General features: G+C 35.4%; 1 protein-coding gene across 1 annotated transcript in view; it reads right to left on the bottom strand.

Annotated features, from left to right (window-relative positions):
- Positions 1-8,715: 8,715 nt before the first annotated feature.
- The window catches only part of LOC105056720 (uncharacterized), a 29,173-nt gene continuing 22,057 nt past the window's right edge, over positions 8,716-15,831 (bottom strand). Inside the window, exons 3-5 of the mRNA XM_073251337.1 lie at positions 12,700-12,897; positions 10,931-11,256; positions 8,716-9,483 (exon numbers count right to left, since the gene is read on the bottom strand). Coding sequence (XP_073107438.1) covers positions 8,869-9,483; positions 10,931-11,256; positions 12,700-12,897 — 1,139 coding nt within the window. The 3' untranslated portion in view covers positions 8,716-8,868. The remainder of the gene's footprint in view (positions 9,484-10,930; positions 11,257-12,699; positions 12,898-15,831) is intronic.

Below are 15,831 nucleotides of genomic sequence, written 5' to 3'. Positions count from 1 at the left end.
GGTTCAAGATTTTCTTTAGTTGAGGAATGAGATAAAAGATTCCTTTAAACAATGGTGTCTGGAAAAAAAATTCACACACGCGCACGCATGCAATTGAATTCTGTACTTTTGCTTAAGTGACAAGAGTGATATTATCTGAATTAAAATTTAATTAGTTGTCTGGAATTCTACAATATCGAATCAAAATTCTATTCTTTTATAAATAAATATTATAAAAAATTAATTAATTTTTTTATTGATCATGTTATTTATATCCTCCCTACTGGATGCTGAGAGCAATGGGCTACATCCAGATCTTCAGGTACCGAAGAAGTAAGACGATAGTTTCTTACTCAAATGTCGAGACTATGATCGGTTCTGGGGACAATCTAAAGAAGCCAGGCGTCACTCAACGCAGGGATCCAAAGATGACAGGTTGTCAGATATTGTATCAACAAGACACAAGACAGCTTCTCGGGTGTTTTCTTTTGAGAATTCCCGCCATAATACATCAAAGGGACCTCAACATTCCATCCCATAATCGTAGCTGCTGGGATACTAACATGCAACTGCTTTAAAGCTTACCACGACAAGGATGTATAGAAGAGAAGGGCCCACTTCCTGTTTTATTTTTCAATTCTTATCGCTCTTCAATCATTATCCGTACTGTAATTTATAATCAAATAAATATGATGAAGCCAGCAGCTTGGTCCTTCATTCTATTTCAAAAAAAAAAAAAGATAAATTATTTTTTTATAAATAATATTTATTTATAAAATAAAAAAATTTTCATCTAAAAAATAATTAAATTATTTTTTCATCAATCAAAAAAATATTTTTTTATTTATTCTTAATATATCCTTAATATATCTATAGGTAAAATGCCTTCCAAACTTATAACATAATAGATTAAATTTATGATATTTTATGTTAAAAATTAGGACATGCTAGAGGTAAAATGCATCCCATATATAGTTTTGACAATGCAGCATTCAAAAACTGAAAAAAGAACTCTATTTGAATATATGTAACGCATCAAATTTGTTTAACTTCTAAAAAAGCTACTATAATAAAAGAACTACCACAAAAATTTAATAAAGTATCTACAGATGATATTTTACTCTCTGATGGGTGGAACATATTGCTTGGATGAATAATATTATCTAGATACTAATCAACAATCTTGGACGTACAATTTTTCCTTCCATCTTGGATGTATAATTGTAGCTGCAATTTTTTTTTGAACATATAGAAGCTAAACAAAATGAGAAAGAAAAGGAAAAAGAGCGGCATTCGAAATATTTAACCAAACTGCAAAATAGTTAAAATATCATCTTGAAAGGAATGGATATTGTCATTATGTTAAATTTAAAAAATAAATTATAATATATATTAAATATATTCGATGATGGAACAATGCACCATCTCTATTTTTTTCATACTTTCGGACATCTGATCACATTAAGCCACAAGAGTACTATGTAGATCAATCGGGTGAGATGGTGCACTCCATGTTAGATTTTCTACGTCACAAGCAGTGTATAAAGAATTTTGCTTTCCTACCATCCTAGATCTTGGGCATGCTTCAATTCATAGTTTGATTTTTTTTTTGTTGTTTTTTTTTGGTTAGGCCCAGGCCTGGATAGTTTGTTTATTTTAATTACTAGCCTCAACCTTAGAGTTTCTAGAAGTGGCTCAGTCCATTAATATGATACAAGAAAATATCAATGATCTCTAATATATTTATTATTTGTCTACCAATCTTCTAATATGTAATGGTAAAGACTCCAGAATTAGCAATGTCCGATTCATGTTATAGCCCGAAACTGCATGCTCTTTCAATCACATAAATTGCATGTGATACATTGTTTGAGAAACATGTTACGCGTATCATGTAAATCAATTGTGACAGAGACTAGTATAAACTAATCAGAATACCACGGGGAAGACCAGTAATAGCTAACCCTCCATGGAAATTTGAGCTTATTTTACACGCATGTTTCCCCTAGAAACTAAGTTGCATAAAGGTTCGCAAGAACATGTTGTGCGTCAAGCGCATGAAGATGAATCAAATGATAAGACTATAATGGCTTGGTAAAGATACATAGGAGTCAACTCTGCACAAGAAATTCTCGAGGTTTATTTGATGGTTTTATTATGCAAAGAATATAGAATGCACTATAAAAAATTAGATTATTAACGACAGCTAATTGTTATTGCTAATAGCTATTTTGCAATCACTAAAAATTCATCGAAAATAATCTCATCATTAATTGCTATTATTAACGATGGTAATTCCTTCATTGCTAAAATGGTAATTAGCGATGGTATTAGCAACAAATACCATCGCTAATAATTTTAATTTTTTTTAATTAAAATATTAAAAAATTATTAGCAATGGAAGTTGTCGTCGCTATTACCGTCGCTAATAGTTTTTTAATTTTTTAATTAAAATTTTAAAAAAATTATTAACGACGAGCTGTCGCTAATAATTTTTATTTTTTTTAAAAAAACTTATAATTAAATATTTTAAAATATATTTAATAATTATTTTTTAAATCTATTATAAATAAAATAACAATTATTTAGCACAATCATAAATAAAAAATTAATTATATTATATTAAAAAATAAATTATATAATTTTATAAATTTATACTATTTTACAAGCTTAAAAATTATATGCATATTAAAAAAAATCATATAAGATCCTCCTCGTCGTCCTCCTCATTCTTCTCTTCCTCTTGTACATCCTCTTCAGCAGCTGATGGATGAGAACTAGATGTCCCAATATCCTGTAATAAAAAAAATAAAATATTATTAATAAGTTTCGATACAAAAATGTATATGTCGATATGAAGACGTATATTTTGATATACTACTTCGATTCTCGAATAGATTATTTTTACACATTTTATTTGATGTTATGGAGCTATAGACACCTTTGGCATGGCCCATCGTTTGGATGGTTAGATTAATTTTTTATCCCCTAAGTCATCTTTCCGGACTCAAACCTAAACATGTGAAGCTTCTAAATATAAAAATTTAAAATAAGTAAAAAAAATTATTAATAGACTTACCTACTATGATGGCTGTAATAACGAGTCTAGCTGATTATGTAGAAGTAGGTTTCGAAAAATCTCAACAACTGTATCACAAATGGTATCTCGGAAGCTCTGAGGTCGTCGGCTTCAAAGCCTCTCCACGACCTCCTCCACATGTGCGTTAGCCCCCATCTGGGTCATCGAGCCCTGAGAGGAGGATGTTGACGAAGAGTACCGAGGTGCTGAAGGGTCGAAGTTGTGGCCGAATCTTATAATTCGGCTCCTACTCACCCCTCCAATGGTCTGGAGCCATCTCTTGAGATCAAGGAGAGGTTGAGAGGATGGATCCTCACTATGCTACAATGTGAGATACTCTATATAATCCATCTATACAGTTTAAAAATTTATTAGTACATACATATCAGTATATATAAAAATTTAATAAATAATATTTTAAATTTATTATCACGATCTATCAAGATCGAGGATCTAACTAATTATACAGTCTTCCTAGACTGGTGTATGACCTCCCATATCTGTAGCTATCCTGGTGCATGATCAGCTACCATGTCTATAATAAATAAATAATAAAATTAAATTAATTAAAATAAATATATGATCAATTTAATATGAAATTAATTTAAGTGTAGAGTTTTTACCAATCTATTGGTCATAATATATGTGCCAATGGAGCCACCGGTGTACTCGATCAGATGCTGCTAGGCAGACCGATTCTGCTGTGCTCTCTGTCACCTACCATAGTACTCTTCAGTACTCCACTAGTCGTAGAGGGCCTCCCATATGTCTGTCTACATCCAGTGATCTATATAAAACTTTCAGTCTAATGGTGACTCGGAATTGGAGTGCTGTCTGACGGACTGCCTAAGGCTGTATAGCCTATCTCAAAATCTACGAGTGGCCACCTTCTCGAAGATCTGACAGTCAGTCTCCTCATCCTAAGGAGTCTCGAATCAGTAGTATCTCTGCAAGTAGAAGCAAGCGTGTATTAATAAATAGAATACAAACCTACCATAAATTTAAAAATAAATATCTTTGACTTATCAAGAACATCTTCTAGGCTGCATCACAAGCCCCCGATAGCCAACTAGAGAACTTATTCACCGACCCCAGCATCAATCGTCGGATGATCTCGGTAATCACACGAGGCACCATAATCTCTGTAAATGTGCTATAAAATTAATTTTGAAAAATAAATGTTAGACTCTACAATGGCTAAATTTTAAATAAATTCAATAAAAATATAGTATTTATCAGCGGCTCTGAATGTAGATAAGCTTTCTATCCTCCGATCGAGTCGGAGGTGCTGCGAGCTGGATGGATCCTCTACCATGCCATTGACTCTGAGAGTCGAGCGCTGGTACATGTGACCATGGGGTCATTGATGACCCCACGACGTCCGAACCTGAGAGTATTAAGACATCATAAAGAATATTATATTAGATAATAAAGGATAAAATAATATAAAAAATATTTAAAGTATTAGAGTTTACCACATGGTATGTGTGTCGCAGAACCATGCGAGTTGGTTGCATGAGAGCACTCTCCTTAGCTATAATGGCTCCAGCCTTAGGAAGACATGATCTATAATCTCTAAAAATAAAAATAACTATGTATCATATTGGATTTACTGTATACCAGAATAAAATAACTATGTATCATATTGGATTAACTGTGTACCAGAATAAAATAACTATGTATCATAATTATTTAACTGTATATCATGATATCTTAACTTTATACCATGTTTATAAATGTAACATGGTATTTTGTATGCTTGGAGTAGAAAGTAACATTATAATAATTTGATTAGGAACCATGGTTGACACAAGTATTTATCATCCGACAGAGTTTGACTTCTATCTTTATAGCCATACTAGCACAAAGATAATACTATTTTTATGTTTCTTCCTCTTTTTTTATAAAGATCAACACATGATCTTGTACTACTAGATGAAAATTATTTTTCTACTGATATATTGTAGATGCTAACTAACAATCTTACATAACATCTGATCTCTCTGATAGAAGATCGACATCGATTGGTGGGTCTAGGGATAGGTCTGCTATGATGCGCCATCTGCCGTAGATCAAGAACAATGTTAAAGAAGTATATACAATAATTAAATATAAAATTTTTGGGTTATAGATGCATCAATAGGTTAAATTTTAAGAAAATCCTAAAATCCTAAGGAATCAACTGGGATTTAAACATTACAACTTAATTATAGAGAAGAAATAGAGGGAAGATTAGGGCTCATACCAGTGGAGATCAAAGAGAACTTAGATTGATAAAACCTCTTACAGATGTAATGGATGAAACCTTGATGATGTTGCAACAAAAGATTTTTGTGGAGAACTGCTCGATGTAGATTGTATGATCATAAAGAGTGCTTCATAAAGGGATCTTGATGAAATCAAAAATTTGTGTGATGGGATTTTATCCATACCTAGTAAAAGTCTTTGTGTTGGAGTCAATTCCAAGATATTTTTAATTAAGGATGCCTCACATGATTTTTTTTTTTTATATTTTGGAGATGGATAACGCCCAATATTTTCATGATGCCTTGTGCCTTTTTTTTCATATATTTAGATGGCCATGTGTTGTTATTCTTTTTTTCCGTATTTTGATATGGGTGACACTAATTTTTTTTTTTACCCACAATGCCTCATTTAGATAGGAGTCATAAGTTTCATATACTTGATGGAGTCCAAATCCTAATAGACTTGAGATGGAAAGTTCTATATACATGGAAGTATAAGTTCAAATTTTTTGTTAATATTTCATGACTCCTAATTTTTCTCTTATTTGTTTTGATGATGCATAAAGAGTTGGTCAAGAATTGAAGATGTTATGTACTTGTACACAATTAGTTAGATCATGATGAGGTTGTGGAGTTTTATTAGGCCATCGGTTAATTACATTGTGAGGCTCTCATGGATTTAGAAATTTTGATTAGTTATGTTTGATATTTATCTTTCCAGTCCCTTCAATATCTATTTAGTTTGAATTATCATTAGAAAAAATAAGAAGGCAACCATAAGAATATAGTAAGCAAAACTTATTAGCATCCATCAGATTTTAGACATCATATGGACATCATATGAGAACAAAAAAAAAAGAGTCCATAGCAATCTGTGGAGCCATTCTTTTTAATATCCATTAATTAAATTTGAATCATCATCAGAAAAAATAAGAAGGCAACCATAAAAAGAAGAAAGCAACCATAAGGCTCGTAAAGAAGGATCTATCTTTATATGTAATACAATATTTTTAAAATTTTTAAAATATCGAATTTCTAAGTAAAGGACATCCTTACAAATAGGGACGATCTTGGACGTATGGCCCACGCATCCAGACTTGAAGCATGCTAGATGACTGGGTCGTGCGAGCACACCAGCACGGCGTCTAGACAAATCCCATCATAAAGGTTCCAAAGTATCAAGCAGGATAGCAAATAGGATAGAGGGGTGGGTCAGGCCACATCCCTCTTTGAGTCCAGTTTGAAAATTTTTTTCAGACTTTGGACCAGGTCTAGGATCTAGAGTCCAATCATCGAGCTGCTCTGACAGCCATCGGAGTAGATGAGCAGGTTAGAACTAATCGAACGGTGGCCTGATCTTGAACCCTGCCATCGAAGGTAGTAAGGCTACTTCCATCGGAGAGCTTCCTAAAGTAGTTCTATCTCTTGAAAATAATATTAATTTAAATAATATTATTTAAATTAATAATATTATTAATTTAAATATTATTAATATTTAAATTAATAATATTTAAATTTAAATATTATGAATTTAAAATTAATTATATAAATATAATTTTAAATATTAAAAATTTAAAAAAGTGGGAATGGATTGTTGCGACAGTGATGGAGCCATCGTCGTTGCCATCACTAAAAATCACTTGGCAGCTCCGGCAGCAGGTCTGACGATGGGTTAGCGGCACGACGCTCCAGCGGCTGGACGTCTGAAGGGGGGAGGCGGGGGCGACCATCCGACAGCTTGGGGAGGTGGTCCAGTGGCTCGGAGAGGTGACCAACGGCTCGAGGAAGCCAGATCCGACGACGGAGGAAAGAGGAGGATTGGAGACAGCTAGGGGGAGGCGGGTCGGGGGCTCGGGGAGGTGGGTTGGGGCTTGGGAGGCAGTCGGGGGTTCGAGGATTGGGGGCTCGGGGAAGCCCGATTCGACGATGAGGAAAAGAGGGGGACAGGAGGAGGTCGGGGGGAGGGGCATCGGGGGCTTCGGGAGGCGGCTAGGGCTGAGGGAGAAGGGAGGGTCTCAGGGAGAAGGGAGGTGGCCAAGAGGCTTAGGATCCGATGGTCGGGGGCTCAGAGAGGCGGCTGGGGGCTCGGAGAAGTGGGATCCAGTAGTCAGTTGGCCGTCGGTGGGGAAAAATGGGATTCGGAGGCTCGAGGAGGAGGAAATTGGGGGGAGGGGTCCAGTCGCCAGTGGGAAAAACGAGAGGGAGGTGGAGAAAAATGAGGGCACACAATTAGATAAAAATCGTGGGAACTGAGAGTAGGAAAAATCAGAGAGGGAGTGAAATTTAAGGTTATTAGCGGTAGTAAAATACCATTGCTCATTAGATAACTCCATTGTTAATAGTCCTAGAACTAAATTAAAAATAAATAAAATTACTTTTTATTAGCAATGCAACTAGCCGTCGCTAAAAACCAAAAATGCTATTGCTAATTTTTTTTTTTTGCGATGGTAAATTTGTTGGTTGTCATTTGCTACCAGTAAAAAATGTTGTTAGCGATGCAAAATTACTGTCGCTAATAGCCATTGGTAAAAAAAATTTTTCTTGTAGTGATGATGTGATAAGCCACCAAGAATCCATTGTTAGTAGTTAGTTTTGCTTAACTCCAAGCTCATATCGGTTGGCTACCTTAGTAAGAATATAGGAGGACGTCAATCACAATACAAAAGGGAGGAGGAAGCAATATAACACTTAACAGGCTCTCTCAACTCGTCAAACATCCATATATTATATTTCTAAACATTCTAGTCATCTTTGGATAATATAGGAAGTATGTACATGCAGATATTATATATAAGTATAAGCATTAGCAAATATATGAGGAAGGAGTATTTGATGGATATTATAATTTCAGATGATTTTTTGTTTTTTAATGATTTGCTGCAATATGTGCCATATGTGCTAGAGTGCATACAATAAATAGTTGATGGAATTAGAGACCATATTTGATCTTTCTCGGTGTCATTCTACCATCCTCTGAGGTGGCAGTGGATATCTTCTTGTGTAGTTTTTGTCTGATGACTTGAGGACATGCAAAAATATGTGAATTTGAGATTTCTTATGTCCAATTTTATTCTGAACATAGTTTTTGTTGTATTTAGTGCTGTGTAATTATTTAGCTTTAATGGATGATAGATGGACAATATGGGTTCAAGTTTCTAATTACCCAATACTTGGTGATTTGTCTCCCGCTCGATTCCAATTTCTGATGATGTTTCTGCTGTGAATTCTAGCTCCATGAATGATTTTGTAACATCCAGAGCCATGTAATCATGCACGGCTCTTTGCATTTGGCATCCTCAAGACACCTTCAGCTTTAGATGCCTGTTACTCGAAGCCTAAATTATATCCCAAAAAAAAAACAAAAAAACCAACATTGGAATGAAATTTCAAAGCAAGTCATAGACTTTCAGCAAAGCAAGCAATACCAGCAATTATTGAAGTCCTCCCGGATGAGAACACAAAATTAAACATTAAGGTTTAAAAAACCTTTCGGATGTCAATGCAAACCAACCATAACAAATCCAGTCAAAGAAACAAACAAAGAGGAGATAACAAACGGTTAACTTAGAAGCAATGTGGCTCTCCGGATCGTTCCGGCTCCTGGGAAAACTGGGCCCTTATGAGATCAACGTAGAGACGCAACTGCGACATAAAGAAGAATGTCATCACCGGGAGGCTCAGGAACCCATATAAGAAGTACACGCTGGACTCAAGCTTGTTGTGGATGATGTAGAAATGACCCGCACAGAAGGAGACGAGGTTGGCGACAATCGACAAGAAGAGGGCGGTGATACCGCCTAGGAGCTGCGTTGGGAGTTTGGTCTCGAAGTCCGACTCATGGAAGCGCGAGGTGAGGATGGAGAGGAATGAGACGAGAGCCGCCACTGAGAAGCATAGGGCGATGAGAGACGACATGGCGAAAACCTGGAAGGTGGACTGGCTCTCGAACATGGGGAAACCCGTGTTCTGATTGTTGCCTCCCGGCACGGTGGTGGCGGAGGTGTAGGCAACTGCGGCGATAAGGGCGGCGACCACAGAACACGACTGTGAGGTGCTGATAAACCACTCTTGAGCTTTCTTGAGCAGGTCCTTATGAGTGTCGGTGAAGATCTCTTGGGCAGTCTGGCGTTTGAGGTTGTAATGTTTGAAGAAGCCTGGTTCCATGGATTTCTGGACATACTGGGAAGTTCGAGAGGTGAAGACATGGATGCAGATATATTATAAACTCAAACAAATTTAAGAGCAAGTAAAATTTGATGGATATGTTGAATTTCAGCAAGCGAAATTTTCTAGGATTTATAGAGGTCATCCTTGTTCCGATTCAATATTATTTTGCTACGGAAAGATTTTAAAGTTTGAGTAAAAACTCAAATTTTACTCAACTAATTGTTGGAAAAAGCACTCTATAATTTGGTGTACTTGAAGAGTGGTCGGCTCTAGTATCCTATCTTATTGAAAATACTCTTGGCTACTAGTCTTTGGTTACAAATATACTTTGTGTGTTTCTTTCCTTAATTAAAATCTAAATGAATTTATTAAACAATGAATTCTTACAAAGGTCAGGACGTAATAGGATGAGATGTATACTAATGGCCTATCTGAATGATTGTGCTAAAGATCCAATAAGATTCATAGGTTAGACCAGTATAACTAGGAGGATGATAGGATTATAGACTGGATTAGGTCTATATTCATGTATACCTAAGAATATATTTGGAGTGGACTGGCCTAGATGCCATAGAGACAAAAAAGAAAGGCCCAAGCCATGAATCCTACAAGATTTTTAGTCCAATCATCCAAATATGCCCTAATAAGATGGGAACAAAGAAATGTACAATGCATGTTTAAAAATAAATGAAATAAATATTTTTAATGAATAACTAATCTAATTACATATAGAATAGATACAAAGTAATAAATAAATATTTAATAGAAAAGATGAAATTGGAGTGAAAGTTGAGCAACATGGACTTAATGGATTGAAGGACTAATACTTGAAACTGATGGGAACAATTATAGGACTGGAGAACTGATAAAACAGAAAAAATACAAAGGAGAGAGAGAGAGTACTTTCAAAGCATTTAAATTTGAATTTACTTGGTGATTAGCAAAATTGGAGAGATTGTCCATATAGTTGGTAAAAAGAAAGATGAAAATTAATTATATTATTTTTGTCAGTCTGATATTTACTAAAATGGCATCAATGACATTATTTTAGATATTATTTAAAAAAAAAAAATTGACAAATGGAAACTATTTTTGATGTATTTATCTCTCATTTATAGTATACTATATAATTTTGTAGTATAGTATAGATAAATGGTAGGGAGATCGATGCATTGCTTGAGAGGTGTAAACTAGTTAAGTACAAGCTACGGTTAGCTCAAAGACCCTTCTTCACATTATATTTAACCAAGGCATGCTTGTCTCAAGCGAAAAAAGCCTAGTTGGTTCAGTCTAATTCAGTTTTTCTCATTTAAATTCCAGTCTATAGGGTGTCATGTAGTAGGCCTCCCGCCTCCCTCTCCTCTCTCTCTCTCTCTCACTCACTCACGGGCTTGCTCTACCACTCGCATGTTTAAGGAAAGCGGTTTGTATATTTAATGAACAGGGGGAACGGCCATACCTTGTACCACTTGATCTCCGATTGCATTTGAAGAGCTGCTCCTGGGATATTCCAAGGCTTCTCTTTGTTGAACTTGGCAGCCATATGCAAAGCGCTGTTTCCCTCTTCATCCACTCCCCCAAACAAAGTGTCCATCATCATTTTAGATAATTTTAGTTTTCCTATTCTCAACATATGCTTATAAACGTGGGTTTGTCCGTACTCGGCCGCCAACAATACAATATTCTTTCCATCTGAATCCACATCGAGAGCTACCACTGGAGAGACATCTAGAATTTCCACCATCTCTATGATGCCTCTCATTGCTGCCATTAGAAATGGTGAAGCTGCCAACATTTATAAAAAGAAAAAAAAAAAAAAATTAGCTTTTGATAGCAACATTATCCCATAATTTATCTAGATCAACCCTTTTCTTCGATCAGTGTGAAACTAAAATGAACTAATTTTAGATTTGAAAGGTCATGCCTCTCCTCCGTCTCCATCACTATTACACACCTCTTCTTCTCCTTTTTATTAAGAAGTATGGAAATGGTAAAAGCTCTACTTAAAATAAAAGAATAATGACTAAGAGAATGAACCAAATATAGATTTGTGTACGCTCTACTCGCTTACTTAGGTGGCTCCTAGTTATATCTAGTAGAATTAATTCAAATGTTGAGATTCAAGACTCTGAAACAAACTTTAATTACCTCGCACCTTAAAACTTGAAAAATCTCCTGTTGCTATGTATTCTCTAGTACATTTCAATGAAATTAAATTTTGCCCATAGAGGGGCCGACCACCAAAGCAAGCAACCCTTCATCTTGGAGGTGAATACCTGGTAGCTAATTTAATTCTAGGTTTGAGATTTGTCTGGTTGCATGCTGTATCTTGCATAAAAGTATTTAAATTATTTTAAAAAATAAAAAATAAAAAATAAAGAGCAAAATAGATTATCAACATAGTTATACAGTAGGAGTATTATGCAACCATGCATCCAATGCAAGTTTTTGTTAGAAAGGCCGAAGCCTAATTTCTAATATTAACATTTATAGTAATATGCTGGGACATTTTTGAGGGTATTTAGCTTTAGTTGCTTCATAACAAAAAATAATGAAGGATCTTTGGAAATGAAAATCAACATCATTTATCACGACATAAAACATGTAAATTGGCTAGATACAAAAATTCACATATTTTTGATGTTTTTTTTACCAATACATAAAATGAAGATAAAATTGACTACTTCAATAGTATGATTTCATGTATCTATTTCATCTATAGTTTAGGAACATCCAAAATAACTGAAAATTGATTTGTGGATATTCTAAATATGCAGATCAAAATTATGCATTTGGAATTGCAAATTATGTATATAGTTTATGCTATGTTTTTGCTTACTAGATATATGGTTATGTTTTGCCAGCTTGAATATGAATAGATGAGAGACCTTCAAAATTAAAAATTTTCAGTTTCTAAGTACTTTGTATATCTTCGATCATGCTCAGTGGTATTGCCTGTTGGAAAGCCATCGGGCTGCTTGATTTGCATCCCAAACACAGGTTGACCGATAATAAGATCACATGCATTAAATAAGCTTTGAATACATTGCTGACCAAATCTTGTGCATGCACGGTCCAGTTCACTACAAATGCAATCTAGGTACATGATTAGCTTGGCCAATTTTATGTCAGCTTTGATAATTTTTTAAAATCTAGATTGCTTCTAAAATGGACTGGTGAATGTATAAAAGGTTTAGCATATAAACTGAAGCATAGGAATACCTTTACCTGGAGGTTTCTTTTCTCCTTTAGAATCCTGTTGTTCTGCAGTCTGGTTTTTCACTCCACCGACATAATTTTCTTCCTCAGTTTTCCCGATAATATTGCTTTCAAATTGCCACCTTTTGGTTTGAAAAACAAGTTTTTGCATGGTCTGGTAAGCATCCATATTCTTTCTCTTCATCGCTCTAATTTCATTGACCTTGCCTACTTGCAACAACAGAGTTAAAGCAGTACCAAACATAAGACTAGATGTCCCGTACTATAAATACAAGTTAGTTTTTGATATATGCTCCTGCAGACCTTTTTTTAAAAAAAAAAGAAAAAAAATTGGTAAAAGTCCAGCCAACCTTTAACTCATCTAGTTGGCATCCCTCTCCAGTTCGGAAGGGTCCAGCCTCAAACATGGCTCTATATTAACTCTCATTGTATTCTTCAAAAAGTAAGTCTTCTAAATGCTCAAAAGATTTGGTAAATATTTTTCTTAATCAGAGCTTTTAAGAATGTGTTATTGCATATTGATGGCAATTGTGACCTAGTTTGTTAGGTAGCTTGACCCATGCAGTTTGCAGGTCAGGTCACATCGATCCCAAAACTTAGGTATGTTTCAAACTCTCCTCCCTAATCATCATGAAAGCTACAATTGAAGGTTTTCTTAAACATGCATGAGTGACCAATTCTCTTGCCAAAGATACAAAATAAACAAAGCAACCAATTTAGTAAACCCAATACCAAAAGAATTGAGGACTTCATATTGGAGTTCTATCATCCTCAACACCTTTTGATCCTAGCTTAAAATCCTTTCATGGACCATATGAGGCGTATGCTATGCTATAGCTCAGACGTAATACTAGCTTTATGTCACGTCCCGAACCCAACACCCGGGCCGGATACGTGATGGCCGCACACTCCTTAGAGCAAGTCCTAAAGAATATGCAAGGCCAATTTAAATCGTTACAACCTTAACATCCATAACAATTAATTTCAATAATAATTCGTAAAATCTTGCATAATTACAATTTAAATTTCTTCAATTTTCTGATCAGATACTATGACACTCTATTTATCCTTCTGCTCACCCGTAAATCCAGATCATAGCCAATCATAAGCATCCTGTAACTCTGAGAAGAAAAAGAAAGATGAAGGGGTGTGAGCTTTACAGCCCAGTAAGAATTTCCATATCACACTGATATAGTAATATAGTCTGAAAATAAGGATAAGCAATAAAATATAAAATCTAATGTTCAATGTCCAGAATAATGCAAACATTCATAAATTTTCTGTCTTGTTAAAATAGATGCATCATCATATGTTAACAGGTGAAACCCCTTTTATTCAACAATTATTTCATGTCTTATCTTTCATTTCTCCTTTCATAATCACATAATTTTTAACCTTTTCTTTCTGGTTCTGGACTATCCAATTCTATACCTCAGTCATCACCCGGATCGAATCCATTTAAAAAATCTTTCAAGACTGTCCCAGAATGAGCTCCTGGCCGGCTGTCCCACGTACGAAAGCCCGTGAGAGACTGTCCCAGGCATAAGCTCTTAGCGGGCTGTCCCAGGCATCAGCTCCTGGCCGGCTGATCCACCTGTAAGCCAGTGGGGGCTGTCCCAGGCATAAGCTCCTGGCGGACTGTTCCACATGACAAGGCTAGTCCATACCATATATCTCTTTCTTTTCATTTAATCATTATGTGTTGATTTCATCAAATCAATTCTATCTTGCATTAGGATCAATTCAGATATATCATATCCATATAATCATGCCATCAATCTCTGATACATATATATTGACATAACATACTCATGCTCAAAATCAAATAACAGTATCTCAGGTATAATAAATTCATCGATCTCAAATCCGACGATGCAAAACAAATAATGCAAGGCCAACAGTAAAATAGCATATATATAATGGTGATCATGTACAGGAATTCTTACCTTTACCGGTGACTGATCCAAGCACAGAAATCAATATTCTTCTTTGATTTATGAATTTCTCTAACAAAATATTCCACTCGATATCTTATGCAGACAATCGTCTCTTCATAACCCTGATCAAATATAAAAATCATATATGAAAAAAATTATGGATAATTGAACCTAATAACACAGATCGAGGACCTCTCTTAGGATTAACCAAAATTAGGACTTGTCTATGTATCTGGATCCTTCATTGATCCATAAGACTTCTAGAGAGAGAAAATTCATGAAGAGAGAGAAAATTATAGAGAGAGAAAGTAGAGAGAGAAACTTTCGCATCCTTCCGATGAGGCAATCATGGTCAAAATCATCAGAGGTCCTATCAGGATGACTCAATATGAATCAAATGTTATAATTTCGAATAGGATCGAACTGGGATCAGATCTATCGCACGAATTTTGGAGCAACCTCAGATCATCTTATTTTCATCTCAATTTTATCCTAGGGTCCGTGATGAAATCAGAGAGGAAGAAAAGATCCTAGAGAGACAAAATCTGTAAAGAGAGAGAAAAGTCTAGAGAGAGAATCTAGAGAGAGAAATTGGAGAGAGAAGATAGTGAGAGGAGAGAGAGAAAATTTTTCTCTCTTCTTCTTCTTTTTATTTTATTTTATTTTATTTTTATTTTTATTTTTCTCTTTCTCTTTTTTATTTTTTTCTTTTTCTTTTTCCTTTTTCTTTTCTTTTTCTTTTTCCTTTTTCTTTTCTTTTCTTTTCTTCTTCTTCTTCCTTCTTCTTTTCCTGTGGTTTCCTTTGGGCCAAAACAGGGCATCATCCCCGTCCATCTCCTCTCACCCTCAAGCGGCCAAGGAGGACCGACTCTGGCCACGCTCCGACAGCAACCGCCGGCGACGCAGTAACAGCCCCAACGGTGGCTGTTGCTGACGTCACACAGGGAAAAGGAAAAAAAAATAGGGATGACCCTGTTCTTCTTCGATTCGATGGCTGGCCGTCGTTTGTCGGTGAATAAACGATCTCCAGGTAAGGAAGAAAGGTAGGGAAGGAGCTTACCTTGCTCCGGTGGTTGAGAAGAGCTCCGACGAACTCCTTTTTCCCATCTAAGAACCCGCGGATCCTTTTGGAAAAATCCCTCAAATTTCTTAAAAATCTCTCCAAAACCAATTGTAGAGACATAAGGGAGGGAAGGAGGGTTTT

This window comes from Elaeis guineensis, chromosome 2, assembly GCF_000442705.2.
Source record: "Elaeis guineensis isolate ETL-2024a chromosome 2, EG11, whole genome shotgun sequence".
Classification (NCBI taxonomy): domain Eukaryota; kingdom Viridiplantae; phylum Streptophyta; class Magnoliopsida; order Arecales; family Arecaceae; genus Elaeis; species Elaeis guineensis.
Note: the sequence above shows the minus strand (reverse complement) of the source record. Positions and strands in the feature narration are given on the sequence as shown.